This window comes from Typopeltis vanoorti, chromosome 5 (assembly GCF_054136105.1).
Source record: "Typopeltis vanoorti isolate ZY-2024b chromosome 5, IOZ_Tvanoo_1.0, whole genome shotgun sequence".
Lineage (NCBI taxonomy): Eukaryota > Metazoa > Arthropoda > Arachnida > Uropygi > Thelyphonidae > Typopeltis > Typopeltis vanoorti.
In genome coordinates, this window is record NC_143553.1 from 102988658 (window position 1) to 103014306 (window position 25649).

The 25649-nt window shown below is 38.1% G+C and overlaps 1 protein-coding gene across 2 annotated transcripts in view; it reads right to left on the minus strand.

The window, feature by feature from the left end:
* Positions 1 to 25649, minus strand: part of LOC150106701 (uncharacterized) — a 568467-nt gene that overhangs the window by 107488 nt on the left and 435330 nt on the right. For both annotated transcript variants that reach the window (XM_090393288.1, XM_090393289.1), the window contains exon 14: positions 11671 to 11722. In XM_090393288.1, the coding sequence (XP_090249414.1) occupies positions 11671 to 11722 (52 nt within the window). The remainder of the gene's footprint in view (positions 1 to 11670; positions 11723 to 25649) is intronic.

Consider the following 25649-nt stretch of genomic DNA (forward strand, 5'->3'; position numbering starts at 1 on the left):
GGCACCCTTTGTGCACACAGCTTTTTCATGTGCAATTTTTCGTGCAGGATATTATACACCTGTTCAGTTGCGATGCCTACAATATCAACAATCTCACTTGGCAGTCTTCCATAACAATACCATGGATTTTGTCAATCATTTCCTTCGTAGGGACCTCAGTCAGGCATCCAGAGTGAGCTTCATCTTTGATGGACTTACTACCACGTTTAAACTCATTCATCCAAAAATAAATAGTCTTTAATGCTGGTGCAGAGTCCCCATGAACTGCATATAACTTGGCTTTGATCTGCACGGCTTCAAATGAAAGTGTTTTATCACTGTACGAAACTTGTTTTTCTCCATTTATATGAAAAATGCGAACACAGTCATTTTAAATGTTTGCTAAATGAGAACTACATGTTGCACGTGGCTAAAATTTTGTCAGGGGTCATGAAAAAGATGATATGTGCCAACACTGGTATGAATGAATGAACTGTGTTGTTGTCTATTGGAAATTTAACAAACTTTTCAAACAACCCTCATATATCCTCCACAACATATTCTTTTTTTGCAGCTCACCCTTAATGATACTACTCATGCATCTAACTCCTACCTGATTTACCCTCCTAACCTCATGAATACAGTGTGATATTGCTTCTTCCAGATATTTCTTGACTATCCTCCATGTACTATGAACATCCTTTCTGTGCAAATCTTTATGTCAGGGTACTATTTCAAGCTGACTCCTAAGTATATCATAATTATCTGCTTTGTACTCCCCCATATATCCCTTCTTAACTGGAAATTCCATATGTTTTGCTGCTTATCCAGATCAAATTAAGACCACATGATTACTTTCCCCGACTGGAAGAAATGTAGCCACCTTAGTTTTATTATGGACAGCTCTTCTAATCCTGTAAGCAGATCCAGCATTCGTGTATCTAGAGTCCCCTCCATTACATTTTGCTTCAGGTAATTAAATCTCATTAAGTGTATAACTTTTATTTCCTTTCTGCCACGAGATCTGCAATCTTTCATCTTTCCAATCTATGTCTCCAAAGTTGAAGTCCCCCCCCCCCCATAATAATTACTTGATTTGCATTCATTGTACTGCTCTGCTAATGCATGGCTTCCACAACATCTCTGGCCTATAGCAGCAACCAATTTTATATTTTGTCCAATTTGCCTCAATATCACAGCGAATTGACTCGAAAGAACTGCCATCTGACCAACTGACTCCTACTGTTTTTTGCTGCAATTCATCTCCTATCATCAGCAGAACTCCAACCCTTCTTGTGTCTACTCAATCCTCCCTGAAAATACTAAATCCATCACATTCTATCTGTGTAACTATGTTATCTGCTGTTAGCCAAGTCTCATTGATGCCTATAAGTTTTGGTTAGGTTCTTCAAACCCTCCCTGTTATTCCTGATGCTTCTAGCATTAGGATATAGAAACTAACATCACCTTATGCCCCCCATCTATCTTTACATCTTGAACTATCCCATTCGATATTGTTCCCTGAGAGACTAGATTCTGCATTTTTTGTCCATTCACACACTCATCTGCTTCATGGGTGCCTACATACTCGCCTGCATCTGCACTAATTTCTTTCCTTACTTACTCTGAATCCATTTAAGTGCAGTCCATCAGCATTATATAAATCTTTCTGTCCATCAAACTCAAGCATATGGTCTACAAACTTGACATTATTCCTTCTGTAAAATTTGCATATCGATTCATTAGCTATCATCACCCTCGTTCTCAGTTTGCATATATCATAGAGTGGCAGCAGAGTTACAAACTGCACCCTCTCACTCTTCTTTTTTGCTTCTTCTAATAACCCTTTCACACCCTCACTCATTCAATACCACTCACCTTTCAGGTTATTGGTTTTAGCTAAAACAATCAATTATTTCACCTTCTCTTCCTGCAGTCTTACAGCATTACTAATATTAATTTTTACACCAGGGAAACAAGATTTTATAGCGCATTCATAAAGTATTCTCCATAGAATCACCATAAAAAATTATCTGCTTATGCTCTTTCTCTTATTTATTCTTACAATTTTCTTTTTGACTTTGGTTTCTAGCCTTTTTTATGTCCTCAGTTCGACTAATCTCTTGTGGTTTCTGCAGCCTTTCAATCTCACATTTTGTCCTGTGAAGGATTACATGCAAGAATACTATTTTTTTATTCAGGTCTTCTATGCTCTCCTAAACTTCCACCACTGCCTTTCAGTATTATCACTGATATTTACATTTTTTTTGTCTTCTATCAATATCTCTATTCTATTATCATATAATTTGTTCTTTCTGCATTTGCTCTCAAAACATTTACTACACACTCACTCATCAGTTTCAATATCCTTTCACAAATCTTTCAACTTTCGTAATGAATACATCTCACAAAATTAACACCGGCACAAACCATGCAAATTGAGTTCACCCAACAAAGACATCATGGCTGCCGTTATTCTGCAACACATAGTTGCCAACTGACAATATATAAAATATATACACTAATTGGTAGTGTATGGCACCCACCTTTATAAGATATAGGACCTCCTTTCCATAAGTATGCAATAGCAATCAATGGGCATTCTGGACCATTCTTCCTTTATGCATGTAATGAGATACTGAACTTTTGTGGGACAGATGTCCTTTGACCTCACTTGATGCTCACTTGGAAATAAGGAAACTATGTAAAATATTGCTATTATGTCATTCTAACATATGTTGACATAGTTTCCTTATTTACAAATGTCCCTACAGAAGAAGTGCTAATATTACTAAAGAAAAAATTCTTCAAAAAAAATGTTTGCTTTACTTACCCACTGCGTTAAGTCTGGTTACTTCCGATATCAAGACACCATCTACAAACAGAACCAAGGTCTAGCGATGAGCAACCCTTTATCTCCTATTCTTGCTAACATTTACTTGGAGAATTTTGAAACTAAAGCTATATCATCCTTCTCATTTAAACCTAAACTTTCGAAACGCTATGTAGATGACATTTTTATTAATTGGAGTCATGGCCTTAACTCTCTCATGGATTTTCTTAATCATCTCAGTAATCAACATCCTAATATAAAATTCACAGTCGAACTTGAATTTGACAATACCCTACCATTACTGGATATAAAACTTTCATGCTGCTATGGAAAATTTAGAATCTCCATGTATAGAAAACCTATGCAAACTAATAGATATTTTCACAGTCAGTCCCATCATTTTCCTCCACAAAAACTTGGAACTATTTCTACCTTGGGACATAGAGCACGCTCTCTTCTGAATGACCCAGATAAACTTCAAAAAGAAATTAATTACCTCTCTCATGTCTTTAGACAAAATGGATATTCTGATAAAACCATTAAAGAATTTCTTCTAAATCCTCCTAGCCACCGCACTGAAGAAATAACTAACTTTAAGGGTAGCATCTCAATCCCATACATCAGTTCAGTTTCCAAAAAATTAGCTAAAGTTCTTAAAAAGTATAAAATCAGGACCTTATTCACTACACTTCCAAAAATTCTCCACTCGCTAGTATGCCATCCAAAGCCTCGTCATCATAATCTGAAGTATCCTGGCGTATATAAGATATGGTGTGATTATAATATCCCTTATTTTGGTCAAACAAATAAATCTATTGAATTACGTATGGAGGAACACAAGAGAGACATCTCTTACAAAAGAACACACCAGGTGCCTTGTCTAGTCATGTTCTTTTCTCGAACAATCCTGATGATGAACACCAGGGTCATTCAGTCTGCTGGGATAGATCCGAAAACATCTTTCGTTGCCATGATGAGTTTGAAAGAAAAATTGTGGAGTCCAGAGAAATCATCCTTAATTGTGAAAATTTAAATAACAATTTCAGCTACAATATCCCTGATAACCACTCTGCTGTTGTTCGGTACTGGCGTTCATGAGAGTATGCAAGCACGCACTCAACAAACAATGCCACGTTTGTTAGAACTTAAATGTAAATACAATGTTTTTTGATGTCAATTATGTAGTGCAATTTTCCTGTGCTTCACAGTTTTAAACTTCGGTGTTTTTATTACTGTTTCCTATTCTTAGAAGACACCTGAAGAAGGCCGTCAAAAACCGAAACTAGTTGTTTATTTATTTCAATAAAGCCTTACTATTATTCTCGGTTTTAGTCATTAAATCTTTTTATTAAAATGTATCATAACAACATCAATGTTCCTGAATGCATTTATAGCCTACATGACGAAGCATCTCTAATGATATAAAAAGAAGCTTTAAAAAAACACTGAAGAAGATAGGACTGAATGTGAACAGGTTAGTATTCTTAAAATGTAAATTTCATGCAATCTTTCCCAATTTCATCTGTTTTAAGGAGAATATAACAATTGTATGTGCCAAAAAAATCTATCGGAAGACAAAGTCTTCCGATAGATTTACTCAGCGAAAGAATTTTTGATAAGAAACATACTCTACCTTTTTTTTATTCAATGATGAAAGATGTTTAGCTCAAAAGCTTGAAGAAGTTCTGGATAATGGTAGTTTGCATGAGATTTTTATGAATAGTGAGGCTCAGGCATCACATATACAATATAATAACAAAATTAACCTTATTAAAAAATTTGAGAATGTTAAGAGAATGCAGAATCCACTTGATTTTAATAAAGACCACATTAATCCTGAGTCTGCAAGCATGCACTAAACAAACAATGCCACGTTTGTTAGAACAACTTAAATGTAAATACAATGTTTTTTCATGTTAATTATGTAGTGCAATTTTCCTGTGCTTCACAGTTTTAAACTTCAGTGTTTTTATTACTGTTTCCTATTCTTAGAGAAGATACCTGAAGAAGGCTGTCAAAAGCAAAACTAGTTGTGTTTTTATTTCAATAAAGGCATGCTATTATTCTCGGTTTTAGTCATTAAATCTTTTTATTAAAATGTATCATAACAACCGAAATATAGGTGCGTTTTTGCATTTTTTTCCAATATAAGCACTATTCATCCGCATTGAACACCTGGTCTGCATCATAAATGTTTATAAACTGTGAGAGCTTTTTGTTTAATAAGATTTCCATCTAAAGGAATTTTCTTTCGAGTGCAATCTTCTATCCAAATCATTAGAGATTTCTCCATTTTCATCATTAGAATATCACGTACACGAGCAACGTGCTTTGCACTTACCATTGACCCAGCAATAAACACTTTCTCGGATTTTACGTTCATTTTGTTTGTTCGAATTGTTGATTTGTTTAAATTCAAAGTACTTGCAACAGCTCCTGGTTTTTCTCCATTTTTCAACCAATCCAAGGTTTTAATTTTTTCTTCGAGAGAAATAAATTTTCTCTTCACTGTTGGTTTTTCCCTTTCATTGCAGTTTGTGGCCATTACCATAAAAATTTTTTTTACATAAAAAAAAGCATTACATATTAATTATATATGTAACTCACCAGAAAATAAAGTGCTCAGCATTAGCACACTTATGATTTTTAATGCACTTTCCTGGCAGAAAACGAAGACAATTTTCAACAATAAACACTTTATACGGTTAACAATTGACATAAATGCGTGCTAAAGGGCATTTCCCTAATATAAATTTGCTACTTATATCTATATCATGATATGGGCAGATGCAAATTTAACGAAGATAAAATTTGATTTATAAGTTGCACGGTGAAAAATATGAAAAGATAAAGGGTTATTACAATGTATAGACCGTGTTTTTATCAAATTACGTTGAACAATTTGTGGACTGCTGTATAGCGAAACCATGTTGTAAAAGTACCGTGTTATATGAGGGTTATCTGTACCATTGATATTACATTGAAATATGTGATGGATACAAAGTGTAGAGGAGTGATGTATTTGATCCATATTGATGGCAACGTGGTTAAGCTATCTCCATGTTCTGTCTCTATTCTTGTGGTTAAGCATCCTATAATATTCCTTTCCTTCAATATTGCATGGTGATCAGTTCATTAGGGCAAAATTATGAAGACAATTACCATGTTGAAGTAATCGTTTTAATTTAAAATAAAATAATTACTTCATATTTTAGTGTTTCTGTAGTGCAGCTGGAAGAACAATGAGAGATGAGTCTTTTAACTGGAAAAGACCTGAGTTAGCCAAACACATTTGGAGACAGCAGGATTTTTTCCTCAGGGAAACTTGGATTTTTCATTCCACATTCGGGAAAACTAGCCAAAGACACATGCAATTAACAAACAAAAATACCATTTTTGTCTCTTAATTGCATGTGGGAAATAGATGATGTGGTGTGTGTGTAGATGGTGGGATATGTAATGTTAATTTAATAAATGCCCTCCTGCATAGAATTCTTGGGATTCTGTGCAGGAATTATATGACAAGGAGGTGTCATATAATAATAATAATTTCAGCCATCATATTATGATCATCATTAGGGGCATACATATATGAGGGGGTATCCCAAAACAACAGGAATTATTATTTTTTTAATTTTATTCAAGTTTAAAATCTAGTCTCCTTCAAAGTACTCTCCATCTGAGTCAATGCACTTGTTCCAAAGTTTTTTCCACTGCTGGAAAAGAGTTCTGGAACTGTTCAACTGAAGTACTGTTTTTGGCCTCTTTCACTTCATCCACAATTTTTCTTTCACTTCATCCACATCAACGAATCACTACCCTTTCATGGTTTTCTATATCCGTGAGAATAAAAAAAAAAAGTCACATGGAGAGAGAGATTGGGCAAGTAGGATGGGTAGGGGAAAACCACCATGTTGTTTTTTTTTTTTATCAAGAACTGTTGCTTGATGCTTGTTTTGTTACTGGATCATAACATAGCACCAAGACTAATCCTTGGTCACAACTTTTGTAAGAAAGTTCTGGTTATTAAGAACTTGCTCTCTCATATTGCATCAAATGAGGCACAAGTTTAGCAGACATATTTCATTTGCAAATCTCCTGTTAAAATTCACTGGCATGAACTCCATGACAAACTCGTGTCTTCAGAAAAGTTGGTCTTCAACTGACATGCTCCCATTTTTGAAATGGGAAAACCACTTGTAGACCTGTGTTTTACCTACAGCATTTTACTGAAATTTAAAAAAAAAAAAGTCCCACAGAGAGAGAGAGAGATCAAGCAAGTAGAGAGGGTGGCAATAACTGCAATGTTGTTTTTCATCGAGAACTGTTGGACAGACGTGCAGGCTGGGATATTGTTGTGGTACAGCAACCAATCTCTGCTACTTCACATTTGTGGCTATTTTCATTGCACACTATCACACAGTCTTCTCAAAATGTTGAGATGTTTTCATCATTTCTGCTCATCAAAGGTTGGCCAGATCGTGGTTGGTCTTCAACTGACATGTCCCCATTTTTGAAAGGCATCATCTTTAAAGACTTGACAAAGCATAACAATAGTTTATTCTGCAGTTTTACCCAAAAGAAAACAAAATTTCATGCACACACTGTTTCTTGTGGTCAGCCATCACAAAATCACCAAGCTTGCTTGTAAGCAGTAACAATGAAGCAGCTAGAACAACGAACCGGTTCACACAGGATGATGCCACTTGCCAGACTGGCACGGAAAACTGAACACTCATAATGTCTAGTGGCAGCATCCATAGCTAAAAAATGCACACGCACCAAGTTCAGATTCCAGTTATTTTTGAGTACCCCCCTTGTATGTTCACAAAGAGATACAAGCAACATAATACAGATTCAAATTGCACTTGAACACAGATATATGTTTATAAATTTTTAGGTGGAAGGTCTCCTTAAGTGGATTGAAAAAAAGTTCAATAATTAGTCTCTAGAGCAGGATTTAGAGATTAATTTAAAAAACGAACAAAATATAAAATTAATTTAAAAAATCCCTTGGCCCATCCATGGTACCAATGTAGTATAAGTTAACAACTTTTCATGGATAGGAGTCACATAAACGTTTTTGGAGTTCAATTATCTTGCTCGAAGAGCAATATTTTGGCATGAATCCTTACATTATACAAAAATCAGGTATGAATTCAAATTCAAAGGAGCCTGTGGGATGTTAATTAATCACCCTTATCATAACAAGAATGATAGCCTAAAGATCTTGAGGTTATGAATGGTTCATAAGATCCATAAGATCCACATAACATCCATTTCAGCAGCAAAGGATACACATAACATTAACTGCAGATGAGCAATCTCTAATGCCAGGACATGAAACACAATGTATTATAATCCCAGCCAATATATTGAATATAAAAACCAGAAAGAATGGCACTATGTGCTAGCTTAACTAGTGCTCTTCAAGCAAGATAACAGGACTTTAGAGAACTACAGCCAACAGGTGGCAATGTATTTTTTTTTACTTCATGCACAAACATTGTTTGCTTATACTTGGATAAAAGATGAAACCAAGAATATAATTTCTTGGCATCTTTAATTTATAGTATAAGCAAGTGAAAAAAATTTCAACATCTCTAATCCAGAGTAATTTAGTAACACGTTGTGACACCTTTTGACTACTTGTCACTAGTGGAGTGCCTCAGGGGTCTGTTTTAGAGCCATTACTGTTTAACTTGTATATTAATGAAGATTTGGATGGGGATATTCAGTTGTTTGCAGATGATGCAAAGTTGAGACGAACCATGAAGAGTAGTGAAGATGTTGTGGCCTTACAAGAAGACTTGAATAAATTGAGTGATTGGGCACGGAAATGGGGATGCGAGTTCAATGTTGCAAAATGTAAGGTTTTAAAATTTGGAAAACAAAGATGGGATGCAGAATTTATGCTTCGTGAGGATATACTGTTGGAGGTGGAAGAAATAAGAGATCTGGGGGGGGGGGTGATAGTGGATAAGGATCTGAAATTTAGGGGACACATAGCCAAAATTGTGAAGACAACACAAAGGCTTCTGGAAATGATGTGGTGGACACTGACATGTAGAAGTAGGGAGATTCTTGTTCCATTATATAAGGCTTTGATTAGGCCACACATGGACTATTGTGCCCAGATTTGGTCACCTGGTTTTCAGAAGAATGAAGATATGTTGGAAAGGGTCCAAAGGTGACTGATTAAGGTAGTTTCTGACCTCTGGAATGACGAGTATGAAAAAAGATTGAGAAGATGTAATTTGCAGAGTCTGGTGGACAGGAGAAAGAGGGGAGATATGATAGAGACCCACAAGTTGGTAAGGGGTTGTTATAGGATCAATGCTGGAGAAGTTCTACAGAAATAATGGGAGATCGGGGAAGAACCAGAGGTTATCTCTCGAAACTGGATAAAGAGGGTGTGAGTAGGGGAGTGAGAGGTAGGTTTTTTTTTTGTGCAGAGTTGTAAATGATTGGAATGCCTTGCCTGAGAGTGTGGTGTCTGCAAGGAGTTTGAATGTGTTCAAGGCACGGTATGATGAGCTGTGTGTGTGTGTGATAAAAGGACCTCCCAGATAAGTCTTTGACTCCATGAGGTCTTGGGGTAGTAATAATAATAAATATGACTTCTGCATTACTTCAACCTTGGTAACTCTTCTGGGTCTGGCTCCCACTGATGAGACCTTTCGAAGGTAGCGTAGTTATTCCTGTAACAGTTGAGAGTCAGGTAAAAACAGTAAAAATCGAAAAATTCAAATGGAATATATAAGAATAGTAATGAAATTCTTATACAGACATTCTCGAAATGGGGTAAGATTAGTAGCATAAAAAAAGGGCTTATCAGGTGAAGATCCAAACTGGTTATTTGGTGATGTCACTTTTACAATAGATATGAAGATGCCCGTAACAAATTTTGTTAACAACAGAACCCGAGTTATGGTCAACTATCCTGGAGTACAAAGGTAGTTCCTGTATTGTTGTTCATACAATCACTTGGGTGATAAACTGCCAAAAATTTAAATGTTTCAACTGCATGGAGATTGGACATGTTGCTAATCAGTGTCTCAAACCCTGATTAGTGTTTCAGAAATGCGAAAATTCTGAACATCGCATTAACACCTCTTCTTCAGCATATTGTAGTGAATCATAATGCAACTTGTTTTGCTTTTTCCACTAAAACCTTTTATTATTCAAGGGAGTAGGCAAGGTTGTTTAGCTCTCATTTAACTTAATTTAAGACTGGAGGGCAGCCAATCTCTACCCTTAGCAAATCACAGACAGTTGGTCCAAGGCCATTAATGATTTTAATAGGCATCCAAGGAAGAAAGTATGACAGATAATTGCTGCCATCTTGTGATACCTAACCCTAATGCTATATGTGAATTATTATTATGTGACACCTGCAAGGAATCCAGACTCATCAAGGGAGGATACCTACTTTCCAACTGTCTTCTCCACCACTCAATCCACCAGCAACAATGAACTGCAACTACCATCTTCTACATCAGTACCATCTACCACCCACCACCACCACCACTAGTATTTTCACAAACATCCATTTGACGCCTACAGCGGGATTTAAATCCACAGCCTTTTGAATGGAGAGCAGATACACTAACCACTTGCCCACTCCTGGTGATGATCTTAATATAAAAGTCAAAACACTGAATAATTAATTTATTTCAAATTAAAGTTATCACTCCAGCGTGTTATTTATTCTAATACTTTTGCCAGCCTTGTTGGCCGAGTGGTTAGCATATTGGTTCTTCTCCACCCAAAAGGCTGTAGGTTCGAATCCCACGTGGGCATGAATGTTTGTGATTGTCAGTGGAAATAGTAGTGGTGGTCGGTGATGGATGGCATTGGTGTATTTGCGGTCATTCAGTGGATTTGAGTGGTGGAGAGAGAGAGTTGTAGAGCAGATGCCCTCCCTCGATGAGTCTTTGGACTCCCTGGAGGTGTCAAATAATAATAATAATAATTCCATGATATTGATATAAGCTGACTTCTGAGTTTTCCATAATTGCTTACATTATAGTTCTATATATATATCCCATTTTGACTACAACCCTTCCTTGCAAAAGCTACCTCCCAAGTGAGTAGCTTGTGATAAATCTCATTACTAATACAATCAAAATCCCTGGATATGTCAGGGGAAAAAGTGCATGTTTTTATTTTAATAAGTGTAATTATTTTATTTAAAATTTTAATGTTTAAAATTGTAATAAGTGTAATTATTTTATTTTAAATTAAAGTTACCATTCCCACATGGTATTTATTCTAATAATTTTGTCATAATAAATAATTCCACTACCTACCTTATAGTTCTATATATATATATATATACCTAATATACTAGGGGGGGGCTATTCCCCCCTGGAACCTATGCTCCCCCCCAGACTGGTAGGCTGGTTCTCCTTGAATTCTGATGACTCAAAAGGGAGGGGGTTCCCCTCCCAAGTGAGTAGCTTGTGATAAATCTCATTACTAATACAATCAAAAGCCCTGGTTATGTCAGGGGCAAAAGTGCATGTTTTGTAAGTAGCATGATATCTCATTCATAATTACATCCCCTGAGACTGCCACTAAATCCAAAATTCTAAAAACTTAAATCAACTTAATCTTTTAACCAACATGAACAATAATTTTTTTTGTCATGATGACAAATTTTCATAATCTATTGCTACATCACCGGATCAATGAAATGCACAGGCCATAACATTTATGAAGTTAAAGACACTTGAAGGAATTCCATATAACAAATTGATATTGTTTTTGTTTCTTTTTCTCTCTCACTCTAAAAAAAATAAAATAGCATTATGAAAATTATCAATAAATTCAAACTGTAAATGAAATGAAATTACCTTAACTTTATTCTTAGGATACAGAAAGGAAAACAACCTTAAAACTGGAGACCTAATAAAATAAAATCAGAAAATTAATTTGAAATTATAGTTAATATTATTAATAATTTTTGTATGAAAATGTGCATATGAATATAAAATTAATAAAAAAAAATGTAAACTGACAATAGGGTAAAAAAAAATACAAAAATCAAAACAAAATACAGGATAAACAACCTTTTAATTACCTTAAACATCATCATGTGAAGATGAAAAAGATATCAAATTAACAACTTCCACACTTTTACAAGATATAGTTTTTTTTTGTTTTTTATTCTCACATGGGATGTACAAGAACCTATAGCACTGATGTGTTTATAGCAGGGTTTCCCAAACTGAAGTGTGAAGAACCCTTTAGTTGTACATTGTTACAATAAATCCAGTCTCATCGAAGTACATAGCAAATCTCTGCTAAGGCAAGATTCTGTTAATCAAAATCTTGATGATTTCTGGTGTTCCCAAATGGATGCATACCCAGTTTTGGCAAGTAATGTTCTTTTAGTCTTAATCCTATTTGCAACAACTTATCCATGTGAATCTGGATTTTCAACATAAGTCAGTATGAAGACAAGTTTAGAAATCGACATATTTGCCTAGCACTGCAAGACTATTCCTTGATTTTCTGGACTAACTAGTTGAGAGAGCAGCAACATCCATCTCATTAAAGCGGTTATGAAGAATCATATAATTATTTTATAATGGTTTAGGATAACTAGTTATTTTTGCTTAATATGAACATTTTTATTTTTCATACTTTATCAAAAATAAAGTTCGTTGTATTATTTTCATTCTTCATTTGTGTTCATTTTAGCTTTTCGATTTTTAGGAGAGGTGTGTACATTAAGATTACATTAAAAAAGAGGTATGATGGCAAAAAGTTTTGGAACTGCTGTGTTATAGGTTCTTGTATATATTCTTATTCTTATATGTGGGAAACACATTATGAGGAAGGCTGTTCCAGAGGACAAAGGCAGATGGAATAAATGAGGAAGATGAGAACCAGATCAATGTGTGTGCAGTTATACTGAAAAGGGATGTTAGGCAGCTGTTGATCTTGTTTTAAGAGGTGGAACAGGAAGTGGAGAATGATGTTTATTAGTTCACTGGAGCAGTGGTCATTAAAATACCTAAGTACCTGTGGAAGAGACACAGAGCTGACACAGTGCATCTGTCTGAGAGAGTGAGGTAGAAGTGAGTCTGTGAGGGAAGGGTCATTTATGAGCTGAATTGCTCTCCTTGTAAGAGTATCAAGAATTATTAGGGAGATTTAGGTGCACTATTCCGATATGAGAACCGTACTCTAAGAATGGGTGGATTTAAAGTTTGTATAGGATTAGCAGCTGAGTGAATGTAAAATAGCATCTTGAGTGGAAAAGAATGCCTAGTTTTTTAAAGGCTAAAGAATCTGGCCTGGTTGGCCGAGTGGTTGGCGTATCCGCTCTCCAGCCAAAAGGCTGAGGGTTTGAATCCCGCCATGGGCATGGATGTTTGCGATTGTCTGTGAAAATAGTGGTGGTGATTAGTGGTAGATGGCACCAGTGTAGATGATGAAGGTAGTTGCAGTTAGTGGAGTAGTGGAGATGGAGAGTTGTAGAGCAGGTGCCTTCCCTTGATGAGTCTTTGAACTCCCTGGAGGTGTCATGTAATAATAATAATAATATGTTTATTCCAGGAGAGGCTGGAGTTAAATGTCAGACCAGGGAGAGCAATCTAATCCTGCATGGTAGTTTGTGTAGTAATGAGGGTAAGGAAAAGTAAGCTGAGATCTCTTTTGTAATAGAAAAGGCAAAACTGTGTTTTGTGGCATTGGTTGCAGATCATTTTGAAGCTTGGAATAAGTATTGTCATTATAGGATGAATGGAGAATGCTACCATCGGCAAAAGCTGTGAATAGGATTAGTGGTGAAAGAGACTAGGTCATTTGTGTTCAGGCAAAACAGGAAAGATAACAGAATGGAGATGATGCACTCCTGGCTTGGTGGTAAAGCTCAAAGAGGGTATGGGAAAGTAGAGAGAGAGAGTTATCAGGAATATGAATAAGTAGATGTATGATATGCATTAAGTCACTGCATATAGCAAAAACTTCAGCATCACGTCCAGCTTTATTGGTAGTGTTAGAAAAGGAGAGCCAGTTGGGATTGTGGATGTTAAGGTTACCAAGGTAGATGACTTCACTTCATAAAGGAGGTGATCGAACTCAAGCATCAAACTATAGGACTATCTGTGTGTCAGGTGTTGTGGTTAAGTTGTTGGAGAAGCTTGTGAGAACTAGGATCCAGAGTTGGGTTGATAACAATATATTATCTTTGATGAACAGCATGGATTTGCTAAAGGGAGGTCACGTTGCATGGGAAATTGTGAAAGAATATTTGTTAGCAGCAATGGTAAGTTGTATACTACGAGTGAAGAAGAAGACACAATTTGGAGTAAAGTGGACGACAAACAATATTCCTCTCATATTCCAGTGTGGTAAGGAAAGCGAAACTGGAATATGAGAGGAAATTGGCCTTAAGATTCTAAGAAAATCCTAGGGAATTTATTAGCTATGTGGCCAATGGGAAGAGAAATGACTGTGGAAGAATGATATTGTGGGATAAAAATGGGAATAGAGTGACTGATGCAGAGGACATAGTGGAATTGTTCAATGAACACTTTATTGGAGTATTTCATCCTAGAGGAGTCAGTTTTAATTCTAGAGGGATAAGGCAGGTTCGAGGTTTAGAGGTACAGGAGGAGAGTGTGTTTCAGATACTGAGTACTCTGGATGTCAGTAAAGCTTTGGGACTGGATGGTATTTCACCATGAGGTTTGAGAGAATGTGCTAGGGAACTGACAGTGCCTTTAACCTGGCTTTTCAATGAAAGTCTGGCTGCGGGAAAGGTGCCCAGGGAATGGAAGGAAGGTAAGATAGTGCCATTGCATAAGGGTGGTAACAGACTGGAAGTGTCTAATTATAGGCCAGTCTATGTGTCATCAGTAGTTGTTAAGATCTTGGAGAAAGTAGTGAGGGACCATATACAGCATTGGGCAGATGAGGGTAATGTTATCTGTGAGAGTCAACATGGATTTGTGAAAGGGCGCCCTTGTTTTAGCAATATGCTAGCCTTTTATAATAAAGTTACAAGAACATTAGATGAGGGAAAGGCATATACTGCAATTTTCTTAGACTTAGCGAAGGCTTGACAGCGTGCCACATGATAAGCTGATATTTAAGTTGCAGCACATGGGTCTGAATGTCAGATTGGTCAACTGGATTCAGGATTGGCTGTCTGATAGGTATCAGAGAGTTGTGTATGGTGGAGCAGTTTCAAGGAGGCAGAGGGTTACAAGTGGGGTCCCACAGGGCTCGGTACTAGGACCTATATTGTTTAACCTTTATATCAATGACATTGCCAGTGGATTGCAAGGGGGATATTCAGTTCTTTGCGGATGATATGAAGCTGAGAAGGATTATTAGTAATAGTGCAGATGTGGTAGCCGTGCAAGAGGATTTGAATAAGCTAGATAGATGGGAAATGAATGGGGGTGTCAGTTTAATGCAGCAGAATAAAAGGTCTTGAGGTTTGGGAAACATCGATGGAATGCTGCATACTCTATGGGAGGAGTTATACTGGAGGAAGTAGGGGAGACAAGAGATCTGGGGTTGATGATTGATAGAAACCTGAAATTTAGGGGACATATTGCAAAGGTAGTGAAGGTAACACAGAGGATTGCTGCAATTATGAGAAGGACACTGCCCTGCAGAGATAAAAGGGTTATTATTCCGTTGTATAAGTCTCTGATCAGACCACACTTAGACTATTGTTCTCAGATTTTGTCCCAGGATTTGAAGGGGATAAATTAACTGTGGAAAGGATACAAAGATGGTTTCAGGACTGTACAATTTTGGTCATGAGGATCAGCTGAGGGAATGTGGACTATAGAGGTTGGTGGATAGAAGAAGGAGAGGTGATATGATTGAGACTTTTAAACTGTTGAGAGTTGGTTACAGGGTTGACACTGGGGAGATCTTTCGCTTGGTTGAACAGTGGGAAGGTGTGATGACAAGAGGCCATCCCTGGAAGTTACAAAAGGAAACTGTGAGCAAGAGGGTGAGGAGTGGTTTCTTTTGCATGGAGGGTGGTTGAACTGTAGAATGCATTGCCTGTTGGAGTGGTGAGAGCGAGAACGGTTAATGAGTTTACGGAGTGGTATGATAGACTTTGTGTTTCTTAGTGGGGCACTCACCTCGATGAGTCTTGACAGACTTTATGTTCTTAGGGAGGACCTCCCACGATGAGTCTTTTGACTCCATGGAGGCCTGCATAATAATAATAATAATAAAAAGCTGACTGCTTCCTTGGACAGAGGAAAATCCCCCCACCCCCCCCCCCCCCCACCCCCCCCCCCCCCCACCCCCCCCCCCCCCCACCCCCCCCCCCCCCCACCCCCCCCCCCCCCCACCCCCCCCCCCCCCCACCCCCCCCCCCCCCCACCCCCCCCCCCCCCCACCCCCCCCCCCCCCCACCCCCCCCCCCCCCCACCCCCCCCCCCCCCCACCCCCCCCCCCCCCCACCCCCCCCCCCCCCCACCCCCCCCCCCCCCCACCCCCCCCCCCCCCCACCCCCCCCCCCCCCCACCCCCCCCCCCCCCCACCCCCCCCCCCCCCCACCCCCCCCCCCCCCCACCCCCCCCCCCCCCCACCCCCCCCCCCCCCCACCCCCCCCCCCCCCCACCCCCCCCCCCCCCCACCCCCCCCCCCCCCCACCCCCCCCCCCCCCCACCCCCCCCCCCCCCCACCCCCCCCCCCCCCCACCCCCCCCCCCCCCCACCCCCCCCCCCCCCCACCCCCCCCCCCCCCCACCCCCCCCCCCCATATGATCATCATTAGGGGCATACATATATGAGGGGGTATCCCAAAACAACAGGAATTATTATTTTTTTAATTTTATTCAAGTTTAAAATCTAGTCTCCTTCAAAGTACTCTCCATCTGAGTCAATGCACTTGTTCCAAAGTTTTTTCCACTGCTGGAAAAGAGTTCTGGAACTGTTCAACTGAAGTACTGTTTTTGGCCTCTTTCACTTCATCCACAATTTTTCTTTCACTTCATCCACATCAACGAATCACTACCCTTTCATGGTTTTCTATATCCGTGAGAATAAAAAAAAAAAGTCACATGGAGAGAGAGATTGGGCAAGTAGGATGGGTAGGGGAAAACCACCATGTTGTTTTTTTTTTTATCAAGAACTGTTGCTTGATGCTTGTTTTGTTACTGGATCATAACATAGCACCAAGACTAATCCTTGGTCACAACTTTTGTAAGAAAGTTCTGGTTATTAAGAACTTGCTCTCTCATATTGCATCAAATGAGGCACAAGTTTAGCAGACATATTTCATTTGCAAATCTCCTGTTAAAATTCACTGGCATGAACTCCATGACAAACTCGTGTCTTCAGAAAAGTTGGTCTTCAACTGACATGCTCCCATTTTTGAAATGGGAAAACCACTTGTAGACCTGTGTTTTACCTACAGCATTTTACTGAAATTTAAAAAAAAAAAAGTCCCACAGAGAGAGAGAGAGATCAAGCAAGTAGAGAGGGTGGCAATAACTGCAATGTTGTTTTTCATCGAGAACTGTTGGACAGACGTGCAGGCTGGGATATTGTTGTGGTACAGCAACCAATCTCTGCTACTTCACATTTGTGGCTATTTTCATTGCACACTATCACACAGTCTTCTCAAAATGTTGAGATGTTTTCATCATTTCTGCTCATCAAAGGTTGGCCAGATCGTGGTTGGTCTTCAACTGACATGTCCCCATTTTTGAAAGGCATCATCTTTAAAGACTTGACAAAGCATAACAATAGTTTATTCTGCAGTTTTACCCAAAAGAAAACAAAATTTCATGCACACACTGTTTCTTGTGGTCAGCCATCACAAAATCACCAAGCTTGCTTGTAAGCAGTAACAATGAAGCAGCTAGAACAACGAACCGGTTCACACAGGATGATGCCACTTGCCAGACTGGCACGGAAAACTGAACACTCATAATGTCTAGTGGCAGCATCCATAGCTAAAAAATGCACACGCACCAAGTTCAGATTCCAGTTATTTTTGAGTACCCCCCCTTGTATGTTCACAAAGAGATACAAGCAACATAATACAGATTCAAATTGCACTTGAACACAGATATATGTTTATAAATTTTTAGGTGGAAGGTCTCCTTAAGTGGATTGAAAAAAAGTTCAATAATTAGTCTCTAGAGCAGGATTTAGAGATTAATTTAAAAAACGAACAAAATATAAAATTAATTTAAAAAATCCCTTGGCCCATCCATGGTACCAATGTAGTATAAGTTAACAACTTTTCATGGATAGGAGTCACATAAACGTTTTTGGAGTTCAATTATCTTGCTCGAAGAGCAATATTTTGGCATGAATCCTTACATTATACAAAAATCAGGTATGAATTCAAATTCAAAGGAGCCTGTGGGATGTTAATTAATCACCCTTATCATAACAAGAATGATAGCCTAAAGATCTTGAGGTTATGAATGGTTCATAAGATCCATAAGATCCACATAACATCCATTTCAGCAGCAAAGGATACACATAACATTAACTGCAGATGAGCAATCTCTAATGCCAGGACATGAAACACAATGTATTATAATCCCAGCCAATATATTGAATATAAAAACCAGAAAGAATGGCACTATGTGCTAGCTTAACTAGTGCTCTTCAAGCAAGATAACAGGACTTTAGAGAACTACAGCCAACAGGTGGCAATGTATTTTTTTTTACTTCATGCACAAACATTGTTTGCTTATACTTGGATAAAAGATGAAACCAAGAATATAATTTCTTGGCATCTTTAATTTATAGTATAAGCAAGTGAAAAAAATTTCAACATCTCTAATCCAGAGTAATTTAGTAACACGTTGTGACACCTTTTGACTACTTGTCACTAGTGGAGTGCCTCAGGGGTCTGTTTTAGAGCCATTACTGTTTAACTTGTATATTAATGAAGATTTGGATGGGGATATTCAGTTGTTTGCAGATGATGCAAAGTTGGGACGAACCATGAAGAGTAGTGAAGATGTTGTGGCCTTACAAGAAGACTTGAATAAATTGAGTGATTGGGCACGGAAATGGGGATGCGAGTTCAATGTTGCAAAATGGAAGGTTTTAAAATTTGGAAAACAAAGATGGGATGCAGAATTTATGCTTCGTGAGGATATACTGTTGGAGGTGGAAGAAATAAGAGATCTGGGGGGGGGGGTGATAGTGGATAAGGATCTGAAATTTAGGGGACACATAGCCAAAATTGTGAAGACAACACAAAGGCTTCTGGAAATGATGTGGTGGACACTGACATGTAGAAGTAGGGAGATTCTTGTTCCATTATATAAGGCTTTGATTAGGCCACACATGGACTATTGTGCCCAGATTTGGTCACCTGGTTTTCAGAAGAATGAAGATATGTTGGAAAGGGTCCAAAGGTGACTGATTAAGGTAGTTTCTGACCTCTGGAATGACGAGTATGAAAAAAGATTGAGAAGATGTAATTTGCAGAGTCTGGTGGACAGGAGAAAGAGGGGAGATATGATAGAGACCCACAAGTTGGTAAGGGGTTGTTATAGGATCAATGCTGGAGAAGTTCTACAGAAATAATGGGAGATCGGGGAAGAACCAGAGGTCATCTCTCGAAACTGGATAAAGAGGGTGTGAGTAGGGGAGTGAGAGGTAGGTTTTTTTTTTGTGCAGAGTTGTAAATGATTGGAATGCCTTGCCTGAGAGTGTGGTGTCTGCAAGGAGTTTGAATGTGTTCAAGGCACGGTATGATGAGCTGTGTGTGTGTGATAAAAGGACCTCCCAGATAAGTCTTTGACTCCATGAGGTCTTGGGGTAGTAATAATAATAAATATGACTTCTGCATTACTTCAACCTTGGTAACTCTTCTGGGTCTGGCTCCCACTGATGAGACCTTTCGAAGGTAGCGTAGTTATTCCTGTAACAGTTGAGAGTCAGGTAAAAACAGTAAAAATCGAAAAATTCAAATGGAATATATAAGAACAGTAATGAAATTCTTATACAGACATTCTCGAAATGGGGTAAGATTAGTAGCATAAAAAAAGGGCTTATCAGGTGAAGATCCAAACTGGTTATTTGGTGATGTCACTTTTACAATAGATATGAAGATGCCCGTAACAAATTTTGTTAACAACAGAACCCGAGTTATGGTCAACTATCCTGGAGTACAAAGGTAGTTCCTGTATTGTTGTTCATACAATCACTTGGGTGATAAACTGCCAAAAATTTAAATGTTTCAACTGCATGGAGATTGGACATGTTGCTAATCAGTGTCTCAAACCCTGATTAGTGTTTCAGAAATGCGAAAATTCTGAACATCGCATTAACACCTCTTCTTCAGCATATTGTAGTGAATCATAATGCAACTTGTTTTGCTTTTTCCACTAAAACCTTTTATTATTCAAGGGAGTAGGCAAGGTTGTTTAGCTCTCATTTAACTTAATTTAAGACTGGAGGGCAGCCAATCTCTACCCTTAGCGAATCACAGACAGTTGGTCCAAGGCCATTAATGATTTTAATAGGCATCCAAGGAAGAAAGTATGGCAAATAATTGCTGCCATCTTGTGATACCTAACCCTAATGCTATATGTGAATTATTATTATGTGACACCTGCAAGGAATCCAGACTCATCAAGGGAGGATACCTACTTTCCAACTGTCTTCTCCACCACTCAATCCACCAGCAACAATGAACTGCAACTACCATCTTCTACATCAGTACCATCTACCACCCACCACCACCACCACTAGTATTTTCACAAACATCCATTTGACGCCTACAGCGGGATTTAAATCCGCAGCCTTTTGAATGGAGAGCAGATACACTAACCACTTGCCCACTCCTGGTGATGATCTTAATATAAAAGTCAAAACACTGAATAATTAATTTATTTCAAATTAAAGTTATCACTCCAGCGTGTTATTTATTCTAATACTTTTGCCAGCCTTGTTGGCCGAGTGGTTAGCATATTGGTTCTTCTCCACCCAAAAGGCTGTAGGTTCGAATCCCACGTGGGCATGAATGTTTGTGATTGTCAGTGGAAATAGTAGTGGTGGTCGGTGATGGATGGCATTGGTGTATTTGCGGTCATTCAGTGGATTTGAGTGGTGGAGAGAGAGAGTTGTAGAGCAGATGCCCTCCCTCGATGAGTCTTTGGACTCCCTGGAGGTGTCAAATAATAATAATAATAATTCCATGATATTGATATAAGCTGACTTCTGAGTTTTCCATAATTGCTTACATTATAGTTCTATATATATATCCCATTTTGACTACAACCCTTCCTTGCAAAAGCTACCTCCCAAGTGAGTAGCTTGTGATAAATCTCATTACTAATACAATCAAAATCCCTGGATATGTCAGGGGAAAAAGTGCATGTTTTTATTTTAATAAGTGTAATTATTTTATTTAAAATTTTAATGTTTAAAATTGTAATAAGTGTAATTATTTTATTTTAAATTAAAGTTACCATTCCCACATGGTATTTATTCTAATAATTTTGTCATAATAAATAATTCCACTGCCTACCTTATAGTTCTATATATATATATATACCTAATATACTAGGGGGGGCTATTCCCCCCTGGAACCTATGCTCCCCCCCAGACTGGTAGGCTGGTTCTCCTTGAATTCTGATGACTCAAAAGGGAGGGGGTTCCCCTCCCAAGTGAGTAGCTTGTGATAAATCTCATTACTAATACAATCAAAAGCCCTGGTTATGTCAGGGGCAAAAGTGCATGTTTTGTAAGTAGCATGATATCTCATTCATAATTACATCCCCTGAGACTGCCACTAAATCCAAAATTCTAAAAACTTAAATCAACTTAATCTTTTAACCAACATGAACAATAATTTTTTTTGTCATGATGACAAATTTTCATAATCTATTGCTACATCACCAGATCAATGAAATGCACAGGCCATAACATTTATGAAGTTAAAGACACTTGAAGGAATTCCATATAACAAATTGATATTGTTTTTGTTTCTTTTTCTCTCTCACTCTAAAAAAAATAAAATAGCATTATGAAAATTATCAATAAATTCAAACTGTAAATGAAATGAAATTACCTTAACTTTATTCTTAGGATACAGAAAGGAAAACAACCTTAAAACTGGAGACCTAATAAAATAAAATCAGAAAATTAATTTGAAATTATAGTTAATATTATTAATAATTTTTGTATGAAAATGTGCATATGAATATAAAATTAATAAAAAAAAATGTAAACTGACAATAGGGTAAAAAAAAATACAAAAATCAAAACAAAATACAGGATAAACAACCTTTTAATTACCTTAAACATCATCATGTGAAGATGAAAAAGATATCAAATTAACAACTTCCACACTTTTACAAGATATAGTTTTTTTTTGTTTTTTATTCTCACATGGGATGTACAAGAACCTATAGCACTGATGTGTTTATAGCAGGGTTTCCCAAACTGAAGTGTGAAGAACCCTTTAGTTGTACATTGTTACAATAAATCCAGTCTCATCGAAGTACATAGCAAATCTCTGCTAAGGCAAGATTCTGTTAATCAAAATCTTGATGATTTCTGGTGTTCCCAAATGGATGCATACCCAGTTTTGGCAAGTAATGTTCTTTTAGTCTTAATCCTATTTGCAACAACTTATCCATGTGAATCTGGATTTTCAACATAAGTCAGTATGAAGACAAGTTTAGAAATCGACATATTTGCCTAGCACTGTAAGACTATTCCTTGATTTTCTGGACTAACTAGTTGAGAGAGCAGCAACATCCATCTCATTAAAGCGGTTATGAAGAATTATATAATTATTTTATAATGGTTTAGGATAACTAGTTATTTTTGCTTAATATGAACATTTTTATTTTTCATACTTTATCAAAAATAAAGTTCGTTGTATTATTTTCATTCTTCATTTGTGTTCATTTTAGCTTTTCGATTTTTAGGAGAGGTGTGTACATTAAGATTACATTAAAAAAGAGGTATGATGGCAAAAAGTTTTGGAACTGCTGTGTTATAGGTTCTTGTATATATTCTTATTCTTATATGTGGGAAACACATTATGAGGAAGGCTGTTCCAGAGGACAAAGGCAGATGGAATAAATGAGGAAGATGAGAACCAGATCAATGTGTGTGCAGTTATACTGAAAAGGGATGTTAGGCAGCTGTTGATCTTGTTTTAAGAGGTGGAACAGGAAGTGGAGAATGATGTTTATTAGTTCACTGGAGCAGTGGTCATTAAAATACCTAAGTACCTGTGGAAGAGACACAGAGCTGACACAGTGCATCTGTCTGAGAGAGTGAGGTAGAAGTGAGTCTGTGAGGGAAGGGTCATTTATGAGCTGAATTGCTCTCCTTGTAAGAGTATCAAGAATTATTAGGGAGATTTAGGTGCACTATTCCGATATGAGAACCGTACTCTAAGAATGGGTGGATTTAAAGTTTGTATAGGATTAGCAGCTGAGTGAATGTAAAATAGCATCTTGAGTGGAAAAGAATGCCTAGTTTTTTAAAGGCTAAAGAATCTGGCCTGGTTGGCCGAGTGGTTGGCGTATCCGCTCTCCAGCCAAAAGGCTGAGGGTTTGAATCCCGCCATGGGCATGGATGTTTGCGATTGTCTGTGAAAATAGTGGTGGTGATTAGTGGTAGATGGCACCAGTGTAGATGATGAAGGTAGTTGCAGTTAGTGGAGTAGTGGAGATGGAGAGTTGTAGAGCAGGTGCCTTCCCTTGATGAGTCTTTGAACTCCCTGGAGGTGTCATGTAATAATAATAATAATATGTTTATTCCAGGAGAGGCTGGAGTTAAATGTCAGACCAGGGAGAGCAATCTAATCCTGCATGGTAGTTTGTGTAGTAATGAGGGTAAGGAAAAGTAAGCTGAGATCTCTTTTGTAATAGAAAAGGCAAAACTGTGTTTTGTGGCATTGGTTGCAGATCATTTTGAAGCTTGGAATAAGTATTGTCATTATAGGATGAATGGAGAATGCTACCATCAGCAAAAGCTGTGAATAGGATTAGTGGTGAAAGAGAGTAGGTCATTTGTGTTCAGGCAAAACAGGAAAGATAACAGAATGGAGATGATGCACTCCTGGCTTGGTGGTAAAGCTCAAAGAGGGTATGGGAAAGTAGAGAGAGAGAGTTATCAGGAATATGAATAAGTAGATGTATGATATGCATTAAGTCACTGCATATAGCAAAAACTTCAGCATCACGTCCAGCTTTATTGGTAGTGTTAGAAAAGGAGAGCCAGTTGGGATTGTGGATGTTAAGGTTACCAAGGTAGATGACTTCACTTCATAAAGGAGGTGATCGAACTCAAGCATCAAACTATAGGACTATCTGTGTGTCAGGTGTTGTGGTTAAGTTGTTGGAGAAGCTTGTGAGAACTAGGATCCAGAGTTGGGTTGATAACAATATATTATCTTTGATGAACAGCATGGATTTGCTAAAGGGAGGTCATGTTGCATGGGAAATTGTGAAAGAATATTTGTTAGCAGCAATGGTAAGTTGTATACTACGAGTGAAGAAGAAGACACAATTTGGAGTAAAGTGGACGACAAACAATATTCCTCTCATATTCCAGTGTGGTAAGGAAAGCGAAACTGGAATATGAGAGGAAATTGGCCCTAAGATTCTAAGAAAATCCTAGGGAATTTATTAGCTATGTGGGCAATGGGAAGAGAAATGACTGTGGAAGAATGATATTGTGGGATAAAAATGGGAATAGAGTGACTGATGCAGAGGACATAGTGGAATTGTTCAATGAACACTTTATTGGAGTATTTCATCCTAGAGGAGTCAGTTTTAATTCTAGAGGGATAAGGCAGGTTCGAGGTTTAGAGGTACAGGAGGAGAGTGTGTTTCAGATACTGAGTACTCTGGATGTCAGTAAAGCTTTGGGACTGGATGGTATTTCACCATGAGTTTTGAGAGAATGTGCTAGGGAACTGACAGTGCCTTTAACCTGGCTTTTCAATGAAAGTCTGGCTGCGGGAAAGGTGCCCAGGGAATGGAAGGAAGGTAAGATAGTGCCATTGCATAAGGGTGGTAACAGACTGGAAGTGTCTAATTATAGGCCAGTCTATGTGTCATCAGTAGTTGTTAAGATCTTGGAGAAAGTAGTGAGGGACCATATACAGCATTGGGCAGATGAGGGTAATGTTATCTGTGAGAGTCAACATGGATTTGTGAAAGGGCACCCTTGTTTTAGCAATATGCTAGCCTTTTATAATAAAGTTACAAGAACATTAGATGAGGGAAAGGCATATACTGCAATTTTCTTAGACTTAGCGAAGGCTTGACAGCGTGCCACATGATAAGCTGATATTTAAGTTGCAGCACATGGGTCTGAATGTCAGATTGGTCAACTGGATTCAGGATTGGCTGTCTGATAGGTATCAGAGAGTTGTGTATGGTGGAGCAGTTTCAAGGAGGCAGAGGGTTACAAGTGGGGTCCCACAGGGCTCGGTACTAGGACCTATATTGTTTAACCTTTATATCAATGACATTGCCAGTGGATTGCAAGGGGGATATTCAGTTCTTTGCGGATGATATGAAGCTGAGAAGGATTATTAGTAATAGTGCAGATGTGGTAGCCGTGCAAGAGGATTTGAATAAGCTAGATAGATGGGAAATGAATGGGGGTGTCAGTTTAATGCAGCAGAATAAAAGGTCTTGAGGTTTGGGAAACATCGATGGAATGCTGCATACTCTATGAGAGGAGTTATACTGGAGGAAGTAGGGGAGACAAGAGATCTGGGGTTGATGATTGATAGAAACCTGAAATTTAGGGGACATATTGCAAAGGTAGTGAAGGTAACACAGAGGATTGCTGCAATTATGAGAAGGACACTGCCCTGCAGAGATAAAAGGGTT